Raw genomic sequence first — 22,395 nt, forward strand, 5'->3', positions numbered from 1 at the left:
CAAACGTATCAAGAACTGAGCGCTGAATCACCAGTCATACACTGACTGGGGTGAACGATGCTTTACACCCACGCTGGGTGAAGTCTGTTAAATGGAGCCACTGCCTATCAGGGAAACGATCCTCACCCGGCACCACTGGTGATACAATTCACAGCGATCAGCAACAGCTCTGTAAAAACAACTTGGCACCGCCTACCTGAACATGACACCAAATGACAATTTATGACAAGAAAACCTTCAGTTTCATTATATTTCAATGATCTTCAACAATTTAAACATGCATCTAAAGATTTGTTCATATTTACTTTGTTAAAGGTTTTGATTGTAGTTCTCAGACTCTGTTTTGTTGCTGGCAGGTGTTGATCAACTGCTGTATCCGTGAGAAGAGGGCATTTATGACAGAGGGTGGTTCCTGCAGCGCTGCTGTCTGCGCCTGCCTCCATTCTACATCTGGCTCCTTTTATCTGATATTTAAATTCTGACAGCACGATAAACTCTTGGACTTCATTGCTGTTTTCCACCACGTTCAGCCAAGGTAACACAACCTGTATTCTTTTTCTCTTCAAGAACTTGAAACAAATTGTTGATTTTAAGGCTGTAAGATTTTATCTTGTGATTATTTTTTTGTGTTTAGATGTGTTCAACAAAATCAATTTCTATTCTGAATCTTGACACAGAGGTGGGTTGAATGAACAGCAAATCTATACTAATTTTACAGGATTTCAAGTGTGATTCAGATGCCTTAAAACAAAAAAGCACATTCTTGTACAATTACAATGCTATTTTTTTTTTTTTTTTTTTAAATTAAACATCACAAAAGTGAATTATCTGTTAAAAAACAGTACGGACAAATATTAACACATGGCACTAATCAAACAAGTTAAAAACTATTCATAAAATTGATATTTTGTTTGTAAGAGGTCGATGGTGGTGCTTCGCTTTTATATGAAACTGTAAAGGTGTGTTTTATATTTAGATTAGATATCAGGTGCTGATCATGTTGCCAGGTCCAGATTAACACACTTTGGCTTGTTCCTTTTTTTCTGGAAAGCTGCTTGTAAACAACACAAGATTGTAGAACGTGTTCTGTAAAATGTGACTGCTTACTTTATGATGAAGTTTCTCTGTTTAATACTTCACCACACCTGTCCAAAGTGGCATCATTAACATGTCTCAGGTCAAGTCATAAACTTCACTCTGGGAGGGGCTCAGCCACTCACACCTTCATTTAGTTGTTTTCAATGCCCTGAAGTCTGAGATTGTAAGAAATGGCTCATTTTGGTATGCAGCAGAAGTTTGTTTTATAACATAAGATCATGCACATGAAAGAATTGCTAAATTCTCAAAGGTTTTTCATTTTTGTATGAAAATATCATGTAAATACAGCCTTTTATTAGTGAACAGCACTCTTTCTCTGCTTGAATGGTAGCCGTGAAGAACAGTTTGTCCAAGCTTAATCCAGTAAAACTACAAACGGGGTTCCACCTGACTGGGTAAACAGGTTTGACATGTATGAATACAAAGTGCACATTGTCATTTTTGTCACAGTTCAGACACAGTTCATCTTTTTGTTTGTTGACATGGTCACTTTTCAAATGTTGAAACTGACTGAGCTGCTTGAACAAGTCGCCGTAGCATGATATGTGTCCATCTCGCCTGGCAAAACTGGATCAGAAACCCGAGTGGCCAATCAGTGCACTCCAACAGCATTATAAGTGTGCTTGGCGGAAAAATGGCCACCCAACGTGATGCATTGGGTGGTTGAAATAACTATATATTGTGGTGATCTCGACGAGCAGCCGAGTCAGCGAAGGAGGACTCAGTCTGCTCTTTAGTTTCACACAAGCACAGGAGTTTATTGTGAAAACAACCAACCCACAGTGCACACAATAGCGCCCTCCCCAGAGGCGCGCAGGCCATGTCAAACAAAATAAAAACAACAAAATAAAAGAACACAAAAACAGTGGCAAACAGCCAGTGGCGGATTTAACAAATTTGGGGCCCAAGGCAAAGGCAGGAATGGGGCCCTCTGAAATGAGAAGACAACACACACGCCATTTTGATACTCACTAGTTGCTCATCTCCACACGTCGACAACTGACCTCCCAAACAGGTGTCGACGTCGCCGTTACACTTGCTGGTTGTTGTGAATATTGTATTTTATTTTGATTCATACTAAGTTTGAACATGATAAATACCATGAACAGTAAAGCCTCAGCTGCAACATCTGTCTTATTAAAAGCATCTGCACATAGGCGTCAGTTTAGGGGGGACGGGGGGACGTGCCCCCCCCCCCCCCCCCCCCCCCCCCCACACACACACACACACACACACAAGGATTAAAAAAAAAATAATAACCTGCGGCTGCTCTAAATGTGCTCTGTTCAATTGGAACAGTTACTTGGGGCCGAGTTGGTCGGGGGCCGACTTGGCTTGGGGCCGGCGAGGTCAGGGACAACTTGGATTGGGGCCGTGGTGGGTTGCTGCTGCGAGCCGCTGCCAAAGTGAAGTATGTATGTTGTCACTTTGGGGCATTTTGAGAGCAGCTTTCTGCTTTCCTCCTTTTTCCTTCTTTTTTCAGCACCGCTGGCATAGCTTCTTTTCATCGTCTTTTTCTTTTCTGTTCTTTTCTCTGCTCTTCTCTTGTCTTCACACCGTTTGTTTTCGTATGTTTTGCTGCTCTTCCTGGATCCTCTCTGCACATGCGCAGTGAGATGGACTGATCCAATGTAGTGGAGACTGAAGGGGGGGCCCCGAGACACACATAATACAGTAAGCATTCTGCTGGCATTTTAGCGACAGGATTTCAATCAAAACATAATTAATGTGTACAAATAAGTAATAACTGTATTAACCATAAGTGTATGAGGAGTTTTATGGGGCCTCCAAGAACTTGGGGCCCGAGGCAACTGCCTAGTTTTGCCTAATGGTAAGTCCGTCCCTGCAAACAGCACACAATAATAAACAAACAATCACCACAAAAGGAAACACAGACAACCCCCCAAAACACACACAAACAGGCCCTGAACGGCCCCCGAACTCAGTCCCATTACCCATGGTGCCTTGTGGCGAACACAGTCAACAGGCAGTGGCCCTCAGAGCCCCTATGGCCGCTACAATATATTTTCTAATATTTAAGAGGATAATATGAACTGGGAGGTCTCCTGAACCATGAAAGGTTTATTATTTTCGAGTCGAGCTTGTTTATTATTCTTTTTTTTGTCCAGTGGTCACAATTTTTTTGATGATGTTAGTTTTTTGGTATCCCATCAGTCGGAAGGGCTAATTGTCATGGGTGCAGGTGGAAGGACCCACGCGCAGGCAGCCAGGTGGAGTTCAAACTCATTTATTTTCAGAAACAAGAACACAGGAACAGAGGAATACAGGAATGCCGAGCCGACATGCAGGCAAGGACACAGAAGCACACAGACAGACCTAAGGAGCCGACAAGACACACCAGTGGAGCAGGACTTAAATAGAGGGCCAGAGAGGTGCAACACATTAGGTTGGTAACGAGGCAGGAGAAACAGGTGGGGCAGGAGCAGCACAGGGGACAAACAAAACCATAACCGGCCCTGAGCACCCCCACAAGGCTGCAGGGACACAGGGCATGACACTAATATTTTCCTCATGATTTATTCTAAGGAATCTTTTTATGTTGTTGGCTGACAGGAGCAGCTCTGACCGCAGTCTGCACGAGGTTTATTTACTTCAGCAGGAAGTTTATATTATAATCCTTACACTCGTATGCACTGTATACTTTTAAGGATTACTATTGCAACAACACATCATCAGTAGGGTAAAACTAACCTGTCTCACGACATCACCCCCCCCCCCCCCCCCCCCCCCCCCCCCCAACCACTTCTGATGTGATACAAACACAAATGACCCCAAAACAATGTATTCTGTCACACTTATTTCATGCGACACGTTTAATAGTAATAGAAGCCCATTCTCAGCTGACCATTTGGTTTACTTAAGTTCAATAAATTCAGAAATATAACACTATTTTTTAAACCAGAAAAAGAATAGTATATAGTGTATAGTGATGCTATTGGGTTTGGGTTTAGGTTTGGGTTAGAGGAAATGAGACAGGTGTGGGCTCCTCATGAGAATTTCCTGCTCCGGTTGAGAGAAGTATGCCACTCTGGCTGTCATGGTGAATGTGTGATTCTGTTATCGATCACAATGGTCTATTTGAGAAATTGTGTGTGCATGCTAATCCAGGATTGGTTTCACCTGGCTTGATGAATCTTTGTGTTCTCGTCCTGGCTCAGTCTTTAATGCAATCAATTAAGCCTGGGCCGTCTTGTTTTGGATTGGATCAGCCTGAATCAGTCTTTTATCCTGGATGAATAAATCCTTCTTTCGCGCAACAGACTCCTGATGTTATTAGGTCAAAGTGTGTCCACATGATATTGGGTCTGTATCAAAAAAATCACATAAGACCAAAGTGCAATATATGAATCAGTGTTGATTTTATGGTTGACAAAAGTAAGTAAGTAAGTAGTTTATTTATATTGCACCTTTCACAGAGAAAAAGCCACAAAGTGCTTCACAGCATACATAAATAAGACAACAATTAAATACACATCGATAAATAAGCAACACTAAAAATGAGATCAAAACAGGCCCGAAAAACTACACAAATGCTTGAGAGAATAAGAAGGTTTAAAAGTGTCAACAGTCACAACTGAAGTGAGAGTGGGAGATCGTTCCAGAGCCTGGGAGCAACGGCCTGGAATGATCGGGCTCCTCTTGTCTTGAACCGGGTACGTGGCACCTTTAAAAGATTCTGGTCCGCAGACCTTAAAGCCCTCCCAGGGGAGTAGGGCTGGAACAGGTCGCGAATATAAGAAGGAGCTTGTTCGGGCAAGGCCCGAAAGGTTAAAACCAAAATCTTAAAGTTGACTCCATAAGAAACTGGCAGCCAATGAAGCTCCTTCAAAATGGGAGAGATGCGGATCCATCTGTTTGTGCGGGTCAAAATTCAAGCTGCAGATTTTTGCACAAGTTGCAACCTCTAAAGCTCCTTCTTATTCAGGCATGAGAACAAGCTGTTGCAGTAGTCTAAACACGATGAGACAAAAGCATGAATGATGAGCTCCAAATCATTGAATGAGACCATTTTCCTAAGTTTAGAGATTTTTCTTAGTTGAAAGAAACAGTTTCTCATCAGCTGCTTGCAGTGCTGCACTAGAGACATGTCTTGACCTTATTAATTAAATTAAAGAACAGTGATATTCTCAATGCATTATAATTTAACAAATACTTAACTTTACTCATCACACCAATATTTCTACATATTTTCTTCTTTACGTGTCCAATATGTGACTTCCATTTCAACTTTTCATCAATGAATACTCCCTAAAAACTTAAATTCAGACACTCTTTCTATACAATTTCCATGTAAATTCAAGTTTACAATTTCTGGACATTTTTGATTTGAAAACATCATAAACTTTGTTTTACTTAAATTTAATGATCATTTATTTTTAATAAACCATTTCTGAAGCAGGACCATTTCTTCCTCAATCTTTTTTATTAATGTTTTTAAATTATTTCCAGACACAAAAAAATTTGTGTCATCTGCAAAAAGGACAAAGCACAACACTTTTAAAAAATCACAGAGGTCATTAATATATAAAATAAAAAGTTTGGGCCCTAATACTGAGCCTTGTGGAACTCCACACTGAAATGTTTGTAATTTAGATTGATAACTTGCAAATTCAACATATTGTTGTCTACTTTTTAAGTAACTAGCGACCCAATCTAATGCATTCAATGCCTTATGAAAAAAGCAGGTTTGTTTATGAATAGAGAATAAATGGTTTTTGCAAGAATCATGCCAATGAAATATTCCTTTGTTTATTTTTTCATACATGTGAATAGGCCCACAATTAATCAAAATAATATATAGGATAATTCACGGTATACTAGGTGCAGATATTCATAAATGAGTGTTTCACCATTTGTGAACCTCGTCACACCTCACTGTACTCCACAGTGGGTTTGCCACTCAGCATATCTGTAGTGTTAGAAAAGATGGTACACAAAGGAAATTTCTGCACCAGGAACCAACGTCCAGAAAATCCTTATAGGGAATGTATAAGATTGTGGTTGCTGAAGCCTAAATCCTTGCTGTGCATTCTTTGATTGAGGAAAGAAAAAAGTACCAAGAGATCTCACTTCAAGTTTACATTTATTCAGCTATATACGAGGGGGGACTCAAAAGTCCCCGGACTGTGGTTATAACTTTTAATTTTTTTATTTTCACATTCAATCAACACTGTCACCTTCAAAGTACTCTACTTCGGCTTGAATACAGCGCTGCAGCCGGGACTTCCATTGCTCAAAGCAGTCGGCAAACTCGTGCGTAATGATCGCTTTAAGAGCGTTCTTTGATTTTTTCTGCACCTCTTCCTCATCATCAAATCTCCGGCCCTTCTGTGCCTTTTTCATTCTTGGGAAGAGACAGAAGTTGTAAGATGCTAAATCGAGGGAATACGGCGGATGGAGCAGCAGGGCCATGCCGTTTTTCACCAGGAACTGTTTAACGCGCAGAGCCCTGTGCGCTGGCGCGTTGTCATGATGAAGCCACCAGTCCCCTCTCTCCCACAACGCCGGCCGCTTCAGCCTGACCGCCTCCCGGAGCCGCCGCAGCACTTCAAGGTAAAAATCCTGGTTGACGGTTTGCCCGGGCGGCACAAACTCGCTGTGGACAATCCCTTTGACATCAAAAAAGCAGGACAGCTTTGATTTTGTGGACATTTTCCTCTGTGCGGGAGGTGGAGGGTCGGCCGGAGCGAAGCGAGTCTTCGATGGACATCTGACCACTCTTAAAGTGCCCATAGACCTGTGTTCTCCCCAGAGCCTCATCTTTGTATGCGGTGTGAATCATGGTGAGTGTTTCTGGTGCCGTTTTTCCCAGTAGAAAACAAAATCGCGTTCCGCCATTTTCGGATTTTTCGAAGAAGGGAGCGGGACTGTAATAACATAAACATTGCCTGTGAGCTGTCTGTGCGTCTTTGGGAAGTGAAAATTTTCACAGTTATGCTTAAGGCTATACTATAGCGACATATAATGGCCAAAAGTCTGAAATCTTTTTTTTTTTAATTTTTTTTTTTATAAGTACAGTCCGGGAACTTTTGGGTCCCCCCTCGTACAACAACAACACCTGGAATGTCTTCACCTAAATTTGAGCATTCTTTCTCCTCCAGTGTCTCCCTTGGTCCTGGAACAGAGAGCCGATCCTCTGGCAATTCAGCTTAAAGAGCTTGTGTGAGGGCCCGCCTTCATGCATAGTTTATTACCTGCATCCTGCATCAACATGAGTCATCTGACTCCATCACCAGATGGCCTCATGTTTTCTATGGCTCCATGTTGGTCATCCTCTCATCCTGATTGTCCTTGATTATCCCCCCATAAACTTTACTGTAGCATCAACACAAAATATTTCATGTTCCCAAGAAAAACAGCTTCTTTCCCTTATCTTCACACACACAGCCCTCTCCGCAAAAACGCTGAAAGTTTAACCACCACTAACCCATAACATGCTGCCTTGTGTATCTATTTAGCATTAACGTTAGCTAATGTATACCAAATGCAGAGGACATATTTGACCTGCAACTTACTGTGTATGAAGTGTTTTGTCAAGGGATTTAAAAAACTCAATAATTGTTATTTCACACTTGAAAAAACTTCTCTGTATCGTTAATTTATTGCCAATTGTCTGGAGGGTGCAAACGTGCACCAGGCAAATGCAGAAAGTGAACCAAAGACAGTGACACAAAAATCGTGTTACATCTTGAGCTGATGAAGCAAACTTATCTGAAGCATTATGGAACTCATTGTCATAAAAACTATTTTTAAATTTGCATATTGTCCATGCAAGTAAAAAATAAACATAAAACCTTTAAGTTACAGGCGAAGAAGTTAGTCTAAACAAAGTGGTCTCAACTGGATTAGTGAAGAAATTCATTTGGAATCAGTTAAAACTGTTGAATATCTTTTCTGAATAAAAAAAAAAAAGTACTTTTCATTTTTCATTCTGTTGTGTACCTCTGGTTTGCCATCTTTAAATTTGTTAATTTCTTTTCATCAAATGAACTAGGAAATCTGAATCCACCATGGACAGAGCTTGGAAAGGACTGCTGAAGTCTGGCATCATCTTTCTGACCTTGAGTCTTTTTGTCTACATATTTTATCACATCGACTTTCTGGAGGTGAGAACCTATAGTAAGCTTTGAGGATAGTGACTGCTATGTTGCACTTGAAGCAATATTATCAGATCTTATCAATCTTATCACACTGTACTACTGGATAAAATGTGTTTAAATCAAGCATAAAAGGAAAATTAAGTAACAATACTTTGGTTCTGCCAGTTTCAGAGAACACCAAATCCTCCATTCAAGAAAATAAGAGGTTCCAGTGATCCAGGCTCTAATCAAAACTACTGCACCTTCCGACCTTTGTCTCCCAAGGAGATTGATGAGGAAAACACTCTTTTAAATTCCATAGCTTGGCCAAATACTCCATCTGTGCCACTTCCTGTTTCACTGAATGACACCAGCAATGCAGCCCGCAGCAATTTTGTCATTCTCCCAAGGCCAGGAGGTGGATCGTGGCTCGTGGGGGATCAGCTGGAGGTCATGATCAAGATGTTTGACTTTAAGGGCCGTCCCAAGACTCATGGGGGAGATTTCTTCCTGGTTCGGCTACACAACCGGACAGTTGAAGCAGGGGTGGCAGGTCAAGTGGTGGATCATCTCAATGGCACCTACTCTGCTGTGTTCCTCTTACCCTGGGAAGGAAAGTCACAGATTGAGGTAATAAGTTCAATATTGTTGATATTTTTTGAATTTTTTGTGAATGGAAACATCTCAATCTGCTTTGTTTCTACATCTGAGAAAGTTTTTTTTTTTTGTTTTGTTTTGTAACCTTTTGGGTGATATAACTTTAACTGTTGTCAGAATATCCACCCCCTCACCAAAAGTCTACGTTGAGTGATTGCATAATACCGTTTACCTCAGATGGCCATAAATCCATGCCTTAAACTGGAAATAAATGAAGCCATAGTTAGGCCGTACAGCAGGGGTGCTCAATCCTGTTCCTGGAGAGCCCCTATCCAGCATGTTTCAGTTATCTCCCTGCTTCAACCCACCTGAATCTAATGTTTCTATCATTGCCAAGCACCCAACAAACTCAGTGATGAGCCTGTCATTGCATGACAGCCTCATGCCTGTTATGCAATGACAGGTATGAGGCTGTCAGTCCTATCGCCATGTCTTCCATAGACAAAACAGAGGCTAAGGTCTCAGAGGTGGACTCATCCATCACCCACGTTGAAGTCACTGAGGTGGCAAGGCACCGGAGGGGTGGATGAGATTCGGCTTGACAATCTTTAGTCTCTGAATGTGCAGGCACTGTCTTGGTTGACAAGTCTCTGCAACATGGCATCATGGTTGGGGACAGTGGCTCTGGATTGGCTATAACTATAGAAGGGTCACACTACTCACCCTCCCCAGGAAAGGCTATTCTAAGGTACTGGAGAAGAGGTTCAGACCAATAATCGAACCTCGGTCTTCATCCTGGTCATGGAACACGAGACCAGCTCTATACCCTCCATATGGTGCTTGAGGGTTCGTGGCAGTTTGCCCAACCAGTCCACATGTGCATTGTGGATTTGGAGAAGGTGTTCGACCATGCTCCTCATAGTACATTGTGACGGGGACTTCGGGACTACAGAGTCTGGAGTCCGGGGCCCCTTGTTGAGGGTGGTCCGATCTCTGTATAACCGAAGTTGGAGCCTGGTTTGCATTGCTGGCAGTGAGTCTGACCTGTTCCCGGTGCATATTGGACTCTGGCAGGGCTGCCCTTTGTCACCAGTTCTATTCGTAATATTTTTGGACAGAATTTCTAGGTGCAGCCAGGGGCCTGAGGGGGTCCAGTTCGAGAACCAAAGGATTTCATCGCTGGTATTTTTCAGATGATGTTGTCCTGTTGACTTCATTGAACCCGGACCTACAACATGCACTGGGAGGAGGAGGGGTGGGGGGGGGGGGTGTTTGCAGCCAAGTGGGAAGCAACAGCACCTCCCAATCTGAGGCCCTGGTCCTCAACCACATGAAGGTTATCTGCCCTATTTTGTGTTGGGTTACGTCACACCACAACTAATATGGATTTAGGTCTTGGAGAGAAAGTCACAAATCAAGAAATATTCATTGCTTAACTGCTAACTGCAACAACAACTTAGTAATTGCTTCTGAATATTTTATTTGGTTTTCTGTTCAATCAGGTAACATTGGTACATCCCAGTGAGGCAATCCCATTCCTGCAGCGATTTGCCGGTGAAAAGCCTAATGGAGTGGACTTCTACAGCACTTTTCATTCAGGCTTGCTCACTCAGAAAACCATGTGCAGTGTGTGTCTGCCTCCAACCCAGCAGCCACAGTGTAACTACACTGACCTCAATACAGGTGAGCTGTGGTTCTGCTACAAGCCACAGAATCTGAGCTGTGATGCCAGGATCAACCACTTCAGCATTTACCAAAACCCCCCCAAGGCCAAGGAGGACATACTCTTTAAAAAGTGAGTAGTTAACATGTCGATGACTCTTGAGCTAAATGACAGTGCAACTGAAGGAAATGGATAAATGGACCATCAAAAGTTTGGAGCAACAGTTTCTTGAGAACTGAAGTTTCACTTTGTTTATGCAGCACTGGTCTCAAGCAAGACACAGGTGCAACTTGCAAAACAGTTTTCAAACCTTTGAAATGCTTTTAGTTTTGCTGTCCACCAATTTAAATATGTTTGCTCTGCTTTAGTGGTGTCACCATGAATGTTGGTATTCCAGCTTCAGGACCTGCTCATGTCACTGTTTTCCCAAAAATGAAAGGTAAGTTCATTTTTTAATTCCAAGCAACATGCCTTGCCAACAATGTATTGTTAAAATGAAATGGACAAAGTCACAGTCACAATCAGTACTGTACTGGAATATATATTAAGAGGATTATAAATTCCATCCATCCATTCATCTTCCACCACTTATCCGGGACCGGGTCGCGGGGGCAGCAGTCTCAGCAGAGATGCCCAGACTTCCTTGTCTCCAGACACTTCCTCCAGCTCTTCCGGGAGGATCCCAAGGCGTTCCCAGGCCAGCCGAGAGATATAGTCTCTCCAGCATGTCCTGGGTCTTCCCCGGGGTCTCCTCCCGGTGGGACATGCCCGGAAAACCTCCCCAGGGAGGCGTCCAGGAGGCATCCTAAACAGATGCCCGAGCCACCTCAGCTGGGCCCTCTCGATGTGGATGAGTAGCGGCTCTACTCCAAGGTCCTCCCTGGTGACTGAGCTCCTCACCCTATCTCTAAGGGAGCGCCCAGCCATCCTACGGAGGAAGCTCATTTCAGCTGCTTGTATCCGGGATCTTGTACTTTCGGTCATGACCCAAAGCTCATGACCATAGATGAGGGTGGGAACGTAAACTGACCGGTAAATCGAGAGCTTCGCCTTTCAGCTCAGCTCCCTCTTCACCACAACGCACCGATACAGCGACCGCATTTTTGCGGCCGCTGCACCGATCCATCTGTCAATTTCGCCCTCCATTCGTCCCCAACTTGTGAACAAGACCCCAAGATACTTTAACTCCTCCATTTGGGCTAGGGTCTCTCCACCAACCTGGAGAGGGCAAGCCACCTTGTTCCGGTTGAGGACCATGGCCTTGGATTTGGAGGTGCTGATCCTCATCCCTGTCGCTTCACACTTGGCTGCAAACCACCCCAATGCATGCTGTAGGTCCAGGTTCGATGGAGCCAACAGGACAGCATCATCTGCAAAAAGCGAAGATGAAATCCTGTGGTCCCCAAACCGGACCCCCTCCGGCCCCTGGGTGCACCTAGAAATTCTGTCCATAACAATGATGAACAGAACCGGTGACAAAGGGCAGCCCTGCCGGAGTCCAACATGCACCGGAAACAGGTCCAACTTACTGCCGGCAATGCGGACCAGACTCTTACTCCAGTCATACAGAGACCGGACGGCCCTGAACAAGGGGCCCCAGACTCCGTATTCCCAGAGTACCCCCCACAAGGAACCGCGAGGGACGCAGTCGAATGCCTTCTCCAAATCCACAAAACACATGTGAACTGGTTGGGCGAACTCCCATGAACCCTCTAGCACCCCATCGAGGGTATAGAGCTGGTCCAGTGTTCCACGACCAGGACAAAAACCGCATTGTTCCTCCTGGATCTGAGGTTCGACTATCGGTCAAATCCTCCTCTCTAGTACCCTGGCATAGACTTTCCCAGGGAGGCTGAGGAGTGTGACCCCCAATAGTTGGAGCACATCCTCTGGTCCCCCTTTTTAAACAGGGGGACCACCAATCCAGAGGCACGCCCCCCGACCGCCACATGATGTTACAGACACGTGTCAACCAAGACAGTCCCTGCACATCCAGAGACTTAAGGTACTCAGGGCAAATCTCGTCCACCCCCGGTGCCTTGCCACGAAGGAGCTTACCAACAACTTTGGTGACTTCAGCTTGGGTGATGGATGAGTCCACCTCTGAGACCTCAGCCTCTGCTTCCTCCATGGAAGACGTGGCGACGGGATTGAGGAGGTCCTCGAAGTATTCCTTCCACCGTCCTATGATATCCCCAGCTGAGGTCAGCAACTCCCCACTTCGACTATAAACAGTGTTAACGGAGACCTGCTTTCCCCTCCTGAGGCGCCGATGGTTTGCCAGAATTTCTTCGAGGCCGACCGATAATTTTCCTCCATGGCCTCCCCGAACTCCTCCCAGACCCGAGTTTTTGCCTCCACAACCAGTCGGGCTGCAGTTCGCTTGGCCTGCCGGTACCTGTCAGCTGCTTCTGGAGTCCCATGAGCCAACAAGGCCCGATAGGACTCCTTCTTCAGCTTGACGGCAGCCCTTACTTCCGGTGTCCACCACCGGGTTCGGGGGTTGCCGCCGCGACTGGCACTGGAGACCTTATGACCACAGGTCCAGGCAGCTGCTTCGACAGTGGAGGTGGAGAACATGGTCCACTCGGACTCAATGTCCCCAGCCTCCCTCGGACATGAGAGAAGCTTTCCCAGAGGTGGGAGTTGAAAACCATGCTGACAGAGGGTTCCACCAGACGTTCCCAGTAGACCCTCACAACACGTTTGGATCTGCCAAGTCTGTCTGGTTTCCTTCTCCGCCAGCGAATCCAACTCACCACCAGGTGGTGATCGGTCGACAGCTCTGCTCCTCTCTTCACCTGAGTGTCCAGAACACACGGCCGGAGGTCAGATGAAACGGCAACAAAGTCGATTATCAGCCTCCGACCTCGGGTGTCCTGGTGCCAAGTGCACTACCCCTTAAACATGGGACGTCATATGGACGTCCAGATCATGTCCATATTGCGTCGGTCCGTCCAAGACCAATTATCGACCTATTTTGGACGTCCAAAATAGGTGCGGTATTTGGACGTCTTATTATTACCCAATTTCGACGTCCAGATGACGTTGAAGATCTGGACGTCGAAATTAGGACCCAATATCGACGTCTACATGCAGTTGAACATTCGAAAGTCGGGGGAAACTTTATGTTCCTTGATTAAAAGTGTTTACCATCTGAAAGAGATGAGATGACGTATTATGTATGAAACGGGTTTTGATGTATTTTATTTTTGTTTTATTTTGAAGGGCGACAGACAGGAAGTTCTGTGTCTGTGTTCACTTATTGGCTGCCATAATGTATATTAGCTTGACTGAGTGAACCCGGAAGTGGAGGTGTGTCAGATGTGTACGCTTTACTGCGAAAACCACGGAGCTGGAGACACTGCTGTCGGGCTAATTAAGTGTTTTTCCCTTAATCGCTGGTCCAGCGGTTGTCGGGGAACCCTGATTCCTGTTTTGTGGACCGACGGTAGTCTGGATCCACCTTGGACCGGCCGGTCACAGTCCCTTTTGAGGGCAGTCAGCACCATAGCATGCTGGCACAGTGGATGGAGGAAGAGTTAGCTGCAGATTCGTCACTGGTCCGGTATTTTGAGTACTGTGAAGTTTTCGCAATAAAACCTGTTTAAAAAGAATTGGATTGTGATCGTAGTTTCCTGTACCTGTGAATTTTGCTGTACCTTGGCTTGTCAAGAGGTTGGATGCCGTCTTTATGCATTTCGAGTTAGCATCTGCTGGTGATTGATTCAAATGAAGCAATAGGAAAATAACCTTGGGCTCAAAACAACGTTGATAGTAAATGGTTGAAGTTGTGTCGTAAACTCACTGTGGATTCAACATTGAAATATCAACATTCTTCAGATGTATATACTCGTCAGTATTTTTAAAATACTTATAAAAATTTTCCTGAAATATGTCAGTTGAAAAACAACGTTATTTCAACATCCAGACAACGTTGATAATTTACCATTGGAAAAGTGTTTATGTGAATGTTAACCCCGCCTTGTATTTATTTTTCTTTGAGTCTGTTTGTTTTCATTGTCTCGTAAAGATAGAATTATGTCTAACAAAAGAGCGGCCCAAGCGGTTAAATTTAGTACGTAATTTCATCAAATTGTGAACTTTGGAGAAACACATATACATTTTTAAAACCACCACTTTATTTTAGGATAAGTAGTATTCCGCAAAATAGTGGTCACCCTCCCGTTTACAAATGGTTTGCTCAATAAACTAACAGCTCAACAGGTAAGGCTGAAGATCGGCGAACAGTAAGTCATGAGTTCGAATCTCGAGTGTCACCCGTCTGTAATAACTTCCTGAATGAATATGCCGCGAATTCGGTCCGCAAACCCGGAGATTAGGTTTTGGTCAACTTAAATTATATTTTCCCCTCTTTTTTTGGCCCTTGTCTGAAGGTCCTGGTGACGTCGATACCCGACGTCGAAATTACGTAAAAAAAAAGACGTCATCTGGCGTTACATTCTGCACCTTGTGGGGACGTTGCTGGGACGTCCAACAATGACCTTAAAAACACGTTGATTCAACGTCTTTTTGCTCAGTGGGTAATGGACACCCCTGTGCTTGAACATGGTGTTTGTTATGGACAAACTGTGACTAGCGGGTGCCTAGCGACCCGATCCTCAGACACAGAGACTCGCTCTGGGGACATGGAATGTCATCTCGTTTGGGGTGGGGGGGGGGGGGGGCTTGTGAGGGAGGTTGAGAGGTACCGGCTAGATATAGTCGGACTCACCTCCACACACAGCCTGGGCTCTGGAACCCAATCTCTCGAGAAGGGCTGGTGCTGGACAGTGCTCCGACTGGGGACTCCACTGTTCTACTGGGGGACTTCAACGCCCACATGGGGAGTGACAGTGAGACCTGGAGGCGGTGACTGGGACACACGGCCTCCCCGATATGAACCTGAGTGGTGTTTTGTTATTGGATTATAAATTCACTTTTCAAAAATATGACCCAGAAAAACATGAATAAACCTCACCCAAAAACATGTTTTCTGACCTGGCCATGAAACAACAGACCGACTCTTTACTCTCTCACAGATTATCAGGAGTTCATGTCCTTTTGTCCTTTATGACTATAATAATACATTTTATTTCAAAGCGCCTTTCAGCGAACTCAAGGACACTTTACAAAGTCAAAACAACAATGAGAGGAACAATAATAATAATAATAAATAAATAAAATCATAGGTAACAACACAGCAAATAATGTCGGTAAGGAACTGAGAATAGTAGGAGACAACTAAGTGGAGTATGCAGATCTGAACAGATGGGTTTTAAGTCTGGACTTGAAGAGGGGCAGAGAGTTCAGATTACGGAGGTCCGGGGGGAGAGAGTTCCAGAGCTGGGGAGCAGAGCGGCTGAAGGCCCTGCTCCCCATGGTGCTGAGGCGGGCAGGGGGCACAGTGAGGTGGATGGAGGAGGAGGATCTGAGGGAGCGAGCTGGAGTGGAGATGTGGAGGAGGTCACACAGATATGGGGGTGCGAGGTTATTGATGACCTTAAAAGTGAACAGTAGAATTTTGAAATGAATCCTATGCTTGACCGGGAGCCAGTGCAGGTGCTGGAGAATGGGGGTGATGTGGTGGTGAGAAGGGGTCTTTGAGATGATTCGAGCAGCTGAATTCTGGACCAGTTGAAGTTTATGGAGTGATTTCTGAGGGAGGCCGAAAAGGAGAGCATTACAATAATCGATACGGGAGGTTACAAGGCTGTGGACAAGGATGGAGGCAGCGTGAGGAGTGAGGGAGGGACGGAGGTGATTGATATTGCGGAGGTGAAAGTAAGCAGACTGAGTAATGCAATTTATGTGAGACTGGAAGGACAGAGTGCTGTCGAGCACTATGTCTCCAAGATGTCTTGTGGGCGGTGCTTTGGGAGTATAGCGTATCGAAACTGCTGCTGCACGCTATCGGTCTGTTTACTCAGCATTATGCCTGACTTGTTCAAGGAGGGCACTGGACTCCCCCAGTAAGGCTGGGCAATTTTATCGATTCTGTGATATAAATCGATATTTTTTTTCGCCAGAAAGTATCGATCTTTCAGCCGCAAGTATCGATAGATTAAGTCTCATTCAAATCCCGCTTGTTCCGTCCTGCACTCTGCTCGCTGCCCCCTCCCCCTGCTCCGTCTGCTTTGCAGGAAGAGCAATTAGGTCAGCCAGCCACTGGTGTCGCTGTAGCACTTCTAGTAAGTTACCCACAGAAGAAGAAAGAGCAAGAAGGATCGAGAAAATGGCAGAGAATTTAACTCCAGCGCCGCCGTGTCTTAAACCCGAGCGCCCCCCAATTGGGGGCCTGGCAGCAAGCATTTCAGAGATTGTCTAATAATATGGATTATTTCTCACAGAATGTCATGATGCTTAAACAGCAGAACCTGGTCTAACCGAATATATCAGCCATTATAACATTAACGCTATTATAAGGCTAAATGAATTATGAACCATATTCGTGATCGTGTCAACCCACTCGCCGAAATATTGATCGTAGCGCTATGAAACATGATACAATTCACACAAACAGCCTCTCAGACGAGAGCTGAGACTCCGCTGGTTACAACCATACCACTCAAAGCCGTCTAAAACCACAGAATCTGCCAGAAAATGCCACTAAAACAGCCAACAGCAAGATCGCGTTTTCAAACTGCGGTAAAAAAAAAATCGCCTCTTACCTGGACTTTTGTCCATATAGAGTCCGAATTATGCGGTTATTGTCCATCGGGATCACTTAGCTTAGCCACTTAGCCACCTCTGACGTCAATCCGGGCGTAAAACTGACCCCCAGTTAGCCTCAAGGAGCTCTGTGATTGGTCAGCGCCATACAGTTTGTCTGCGCCATGACGGTGTTTTGCTTGTTCTGATTGGCTAACAGAGCTGTCAATCACATGTCGGTGACCCCTGCTGCATTCTATTGGCTCAGACGAATCTAATGACGTACGGGGTGTCTGTATTCATGAAGCCGCTGCGGAGCTGGGAGCCTGTATACAGAGGAGGCTTTACGCACGGAGCGTCCTGCTGAGCGTAAACAGACGCTCTGTGTGAATTTCCACTGCAGTCACGCCAGAGACTGCTCTGTTTGGATGTTTTGAACCTCAGCAGTGATATAAAAGTGAAAAATATGATTTGGTACATTAGAAAATTCAGATTTCACAAATGGCACCACAGTGTGCCAAAGTGTGCCATCGCCTGACCTGTCTGTACTAAAACCTATCAAATGTTGTTCTGCTTCACTTTCACAGAGTCAACCTTTGCAGAGAGAGTGTTCATATATTTGTCTATGATCTGATGGAGGTTTAGAGCTGCAGCTGGATTTTTCCAAAGAGATGATCACATTGAAAGTGCTTTTTTTTTTTAGGCGAGACTGAAAATTTTTCATTTGTGCTGTGTTCCATCTTCAGTCACACTTAACCAGTAACATATATACTGATATTTACACATCTGGACAAATCTTACAAGTGTTCACTTTATGAGGAGACAGTAACCACTCAAATAGGCCTAGTTATTACAGTGTTATACTCTTTTTAGTTTGGTATGTCATTTTTGAGAAGAGGCTCTGAAAAATAGCCCAGGGCTTAAAGGGTTACATCAGATGTTTTAAAAAGTTTTAAAAAGAAGAAAGAAAGTGTTGATTTGGACAAAAATTTTGCGGTTTGCAAGCTGTGTCACACAAACGTCAAATACTCAGGAAATACAACGAACCTACGGGCGCACCTCAAACGTCACCAGTGAGTTAAATGTGTTCAAATGGCACGTTGTTACTTGAATTATTGGCTGTTTTAGAGTAACCAGGGTACTATGTTTACTAACTGGGTGGCTAGAGGGATACCCTCAGAAGTTAAATGTGAAGTTAAAAAAAACTGTAAAAGAAACTGTTCAGAACAGGCCACTTGCTGCAATTTTCAATGTGCACTGGAATGCTGTTGCACTTTATTCACCTCACAAAGGCTTGCAAGCCACAGTTTGCACTGTTTCAATTAAAAATACATTTTCTCGCCACGTCTTTGATTCACTTTGTGCAGCATTTGCAAGCTGTAGACTCTCTCTGCATAGTCAGAGCCATATATTGTGTATTTGATGCATTCTTTTTTCAGTTCGGTTAAATCAATCCAAGTCAATGGAACAGTAACAAGATGTCACCAAAATCACACTTTCCCCTGAAAATCTTGCAGAAAATGATGTTAGTTTAACAAATCGTATCGAGTTGCATCGAATCGTATCGGATCATATCGTTGGCCGAAAATCGTGATATATATCATATCGTGAGCTGAATATCGTGTATCGTATCGTATCGTCAAATGAGTGTATCGCTACAGCCCTATCCCCCAGGGTTGTACTTTGTCACCCCTTCTGTTCATGATTTTCACAATCAGGTTGTCAATGGGCAGCCGAGGCCAGGAGGGCATCATGTGGGGCTGCTGGAGGGTGACATCTCAGTTTTGTCAAATGATCTTGTCTTCTAGGCAGGAATATTTCATTACTGAGTGTGCTACAATTGGGATGTGGATCAGTTCCTCTTCTGGGGTTTATACATTGAGATCTGCCACAGAGCAGGACAGGTGGCTGCAGCAATGAGACCACTTCTACCACACTGATATGGCGAAGAGGGAGCTGAGCTGTAAAACCAAGTTCTCTGTTTATTTGTCATCAGTTTTCATGACAGATTCAGAGTTCAGCCATCTGGGAAAAGACTCAAAGTCATTTCACGAGTCTTCCATATTAAGAGGAGCCAGTTGTGACATTTAAGCTGAAGTTGACTTTAGCTCCTGTTACCTTCTGTTATAGCTATATGTTGCAAACCTGTGCATACATATTGAAAATTGTCCAGGCATGTATGGGTTTGAAATGTTCGCTTCTTTTATCACGTCTGCAACAGGACACAGGAGCACACATTGCCATGCATACACTTTCGTTCCAGCTGCACTGAGCAATGTCTATTAACACATCACTAACAATTATATTTTAAAAATTGTAAGCATCTATTAACACAGTTTCACACTCTCACACACTTGATTAGCACACACTTCAACCTGTTGGCTTCTCGTGGCTATTCCTTTCTGAACCTTTCAAACGTGAACCATATAATCGCGGGTCTTTATTGCACTTTCAACACACTAATTACTGTCGGGATTTCACTTATGGGCATTCTCTCTTACAGGCACACACATATTCATTCATCACAGTGCAGTGTCACTTACTCACTTCCACCACTCACCTGCGACAGAACACAGGAGCACACCTCAGCATTGCCATGCATACACTTTAGCTCCAGCTACACTGAGCAATGAGCATCCTAAGGACCCCTGCTGGTGCCTTTGCTGCCCCCAAAAGTGTCTGTTCACCTGAACCTGCTCAGTAAACCACACAACCCTTTTCTCTGTAGTACTCTGACCAAGGTGCATTAACTATACATGACAACTTAACAATTAACAAGTATACACAATTGAAATGACAAAATATGAACAAAATATGGGAGTGTCCACTGTTCCACACAGACACGGCTGTGGCCCTCACATATATAAGAGAAGGATGGATATTTCTCTCCACAAATTTGCAAAGAATTTAAGAATTATTTATGACTGTCCATGGAAATATGTGGTAGTTTTCTTTGATGACAAGCAAGACACGAAGAAAATTGATGCATGTGCTGAAAAAAACATCTGAAAATGATTGGATAATCAAATGAAATGAAATGCTGAAATTTGAAAAAAATCAATTCATATGCCAACAAGATGTAACCTTTTGATAGGTGAACTTGCAGCGACCACAAACAAGGACATACCTGGACCTGCTGGTTACTATTACAAAGGTCTGTGGAGTTCACTAAGTGGCGCCACAGTTAAACGGTTCAATAACGCCTCTGCCATCAGCCAGTGCCTCAAAGACAAGGTGGTTCACATGTATGGAGACTCTACAGTCAGGCAGTGGTTAGAATTCCTCTCTCGAGAACTATCAGGTAATTTCCCTAAATGAATTTGTCGCACATTCAATTTAGTTGTTGATCTTAACTTTCATCTTCTCTGTTCTAATTCTTTCAGATCTCAAGGTATATAACCTGCACAACATGAAGCAGTCTGGACCTTATGTGGCACTGGACTATGCCAGAAACATCTTTGTGACATACCGCTGCCATGGCCTTCCTATTCGTATTGTGCCTTCACCAGTAACAGAGCTACATTATGTTGCCAATGAACTCGACGGAATAACTGGAGGGAAGACCACAGTTGTAGTTTTTGGTGTCTGGGCGCATTTTACCACTTTCCCCATCAAGTACTACATCCGTCGATTAATGAGTATCCGTAAGGCAGTTGTCCGACTACTAGCCAGAGCTCCAGATACTAGAATTATTATCCGGACGGCAAACCTCAAAAACTCTCCAAGCCCCTTTTCAGCACAGCTTGGTGGTGACTGGCCTTCACTGCAACGTGACAAGATACTCAGGACCATGTTTAAGGGAATGGATGTTTATTTCGTGGACGCCTGGGAGATGACTGTGGCTCACTATCTCAAGCATGACATCCACCCACCCCGTCCCATCATTAAGAACATGATTGATGTTGTTTTGTCATATATTTGCCCTTCAAAATAAGGGTAGGTGTATTGTGTTCTTCTGAAAAAACAAAAATGTAACAAACATGCTTTCTGATGTTTAGGTTATTTTATGTGCTTAAACAAATGTAATTGGATATTTGTTATTGGTGTGGCAGAGTTACTATTTTCTATTCACGGTGTGATACATTGTGGACATAAGAGTTAGTGCAATGTGTTATAGGAAGTGGAGAAGAGGAGATGATTAAATATAGGAATTGCACTTGACCGTGTACTGCTTGATTTCTTTTCCCGCAACCCAAAATATTGTGAGTGAAGAGATTAATTGATACTTCTCAGGCCAGCAGTACACAAACTTTCTCAATGATTTGTCACCTGTGGTATGCCATGTAAATTTCACTAATTTTCAATTTCAATGAAGTTGCAGAATCCAGAGTTTCTGAACAGATTTCCTGAACTGTCTCAACCAGACAACTTAATGCAGGGCTACTCAACCCTGGTCCTCGTGGGCCGCAGTCCAGCATGTTTTAGATGTTTCCCTCTTCCAACACAGCTGATTCAAATGATCAGGATCGTTATCAGCCTGAAACATGGAGTTGTTAGCATGTCCCATCCACTAACATGGAGTTGTGAGCATCTGCCATCTACTAACATGGAGTTGTTAGCATTTCCCATCCAATAAGATGGAGTTGTTAGCGTCTCTCATCCACTAACATGGAGCTGTTAGCTTCTCCCATCTGCTTTTGAGAGTCACTGAATGAAGGCACTGAGTGTCACAGTTTGATGGACAGCTGCTGTCAGCTGTGTAACTGCACTGTACGCCCATATATGGTCATGTCCGTTAGAGTGGGAGAGAGGAGAAAATAAAAGTTTCTGTTTGGGAAACAACTGCTCCTTGTTCCTTTCCTGTTTGGCAAAACTGAAGAAAAAATATCACGTTTGATAGGAAAATTAGTTGTCTTTCAGTTGGTGAGGCTTTCAGAGCAGTCAGACTTTTAGTTTGGACCGTGGAGGCCTCAGTTTGTGAGAAACGCAAGATTTTTCCCCATCCGGCTCCATTATAACCGAGAGCAAAAAAATGCAGAGCGCACACCTTTTCATAACTGTGAAAACGTACATATAACATGATATTTTCCCCAATTATGTTACATCATCTTATTCGGGAGAACCTGGTGAGGCTTTAAGTGTGCTTGGTTTGTTGATAGGAGTCACGGTTTAGCCACAACCTCCAGTTGTTCGAGGTGCTGAATAAAGGCAACTTTTTTCTTTTTTTCCCCATTATAACGGATGACGGCCAGAGCAAGGCAGGATTTCAGACTTCCAACTTTGAATGCTAATCAAATCCACACCGTAAGACTTTTGACAAAGTTGTTCACAACTTTTGTAGAGAAA

The 22,395-nt window shown here is 44.0% G+C and overlaps 1 protein-coding gene across 5 annotated transcripts; it reads left to right on the plus strand.

The window, feature by feature from the left end:
* The first annotated feature begins 432 nt into the window (after window positions 1-432).
* LOC115404562 (NXPE family member 3-like) lies at window positions 433-21,580 on the plus strand. Of its 5 annotated transcripts, XM_030113959.1 has the most exons (8): window positions 433-535; window positions 8,114-8,225; window positions 8,385-8,424; window positions 8,521-8,828; window positions 10,298-10,590; window positions 10,827-10,897; window positions 20,204-20,410; window positions 20,493-21,580. In XM_030113959.1, the coding sequence occupies exons 2-8, from the start codon at window positions 8,130-8,132 to the stop codon at window positions 21,041-21,043; spliced, it is 1,566 nt and encodes a 521-aa protein (XP_029969819.1). In that variant the 5' UTR covers window positions 433-535; window positions 8,114-8,129; the 3' UTR covers window positions 21,044-21,580. The 5 variants fall into 5 exon arrangements, with proteins under 5 accessions (XP_029969819.1, XP_029969816.1, XP_029969818.1 ...); XM_030113956.1 differs by having other exon boundaries at window positions 8,385-8,828; XM_030113958.1 differs by having other exon boundaries at window positions 8,391-8,828.
* Window positions 21,581-22,395: the final 815 nt, after the last annotated feature.

The sequence above is a fragment of the Salarias fasciatus genome, chromosome 17, assembly GCF_902148845.1.
Source record: "Salarias fasciatus chromosome 17, fSalaFa1.1, whole genome shotgun sequence".
NCBI classification, from domain to species: domain Eukaryota; kingdom Metazoa; phylum Chordata; class Actinopteri; order Blenniiformes; family Blenniidae; genus Salarias; species Salarias fasciatus.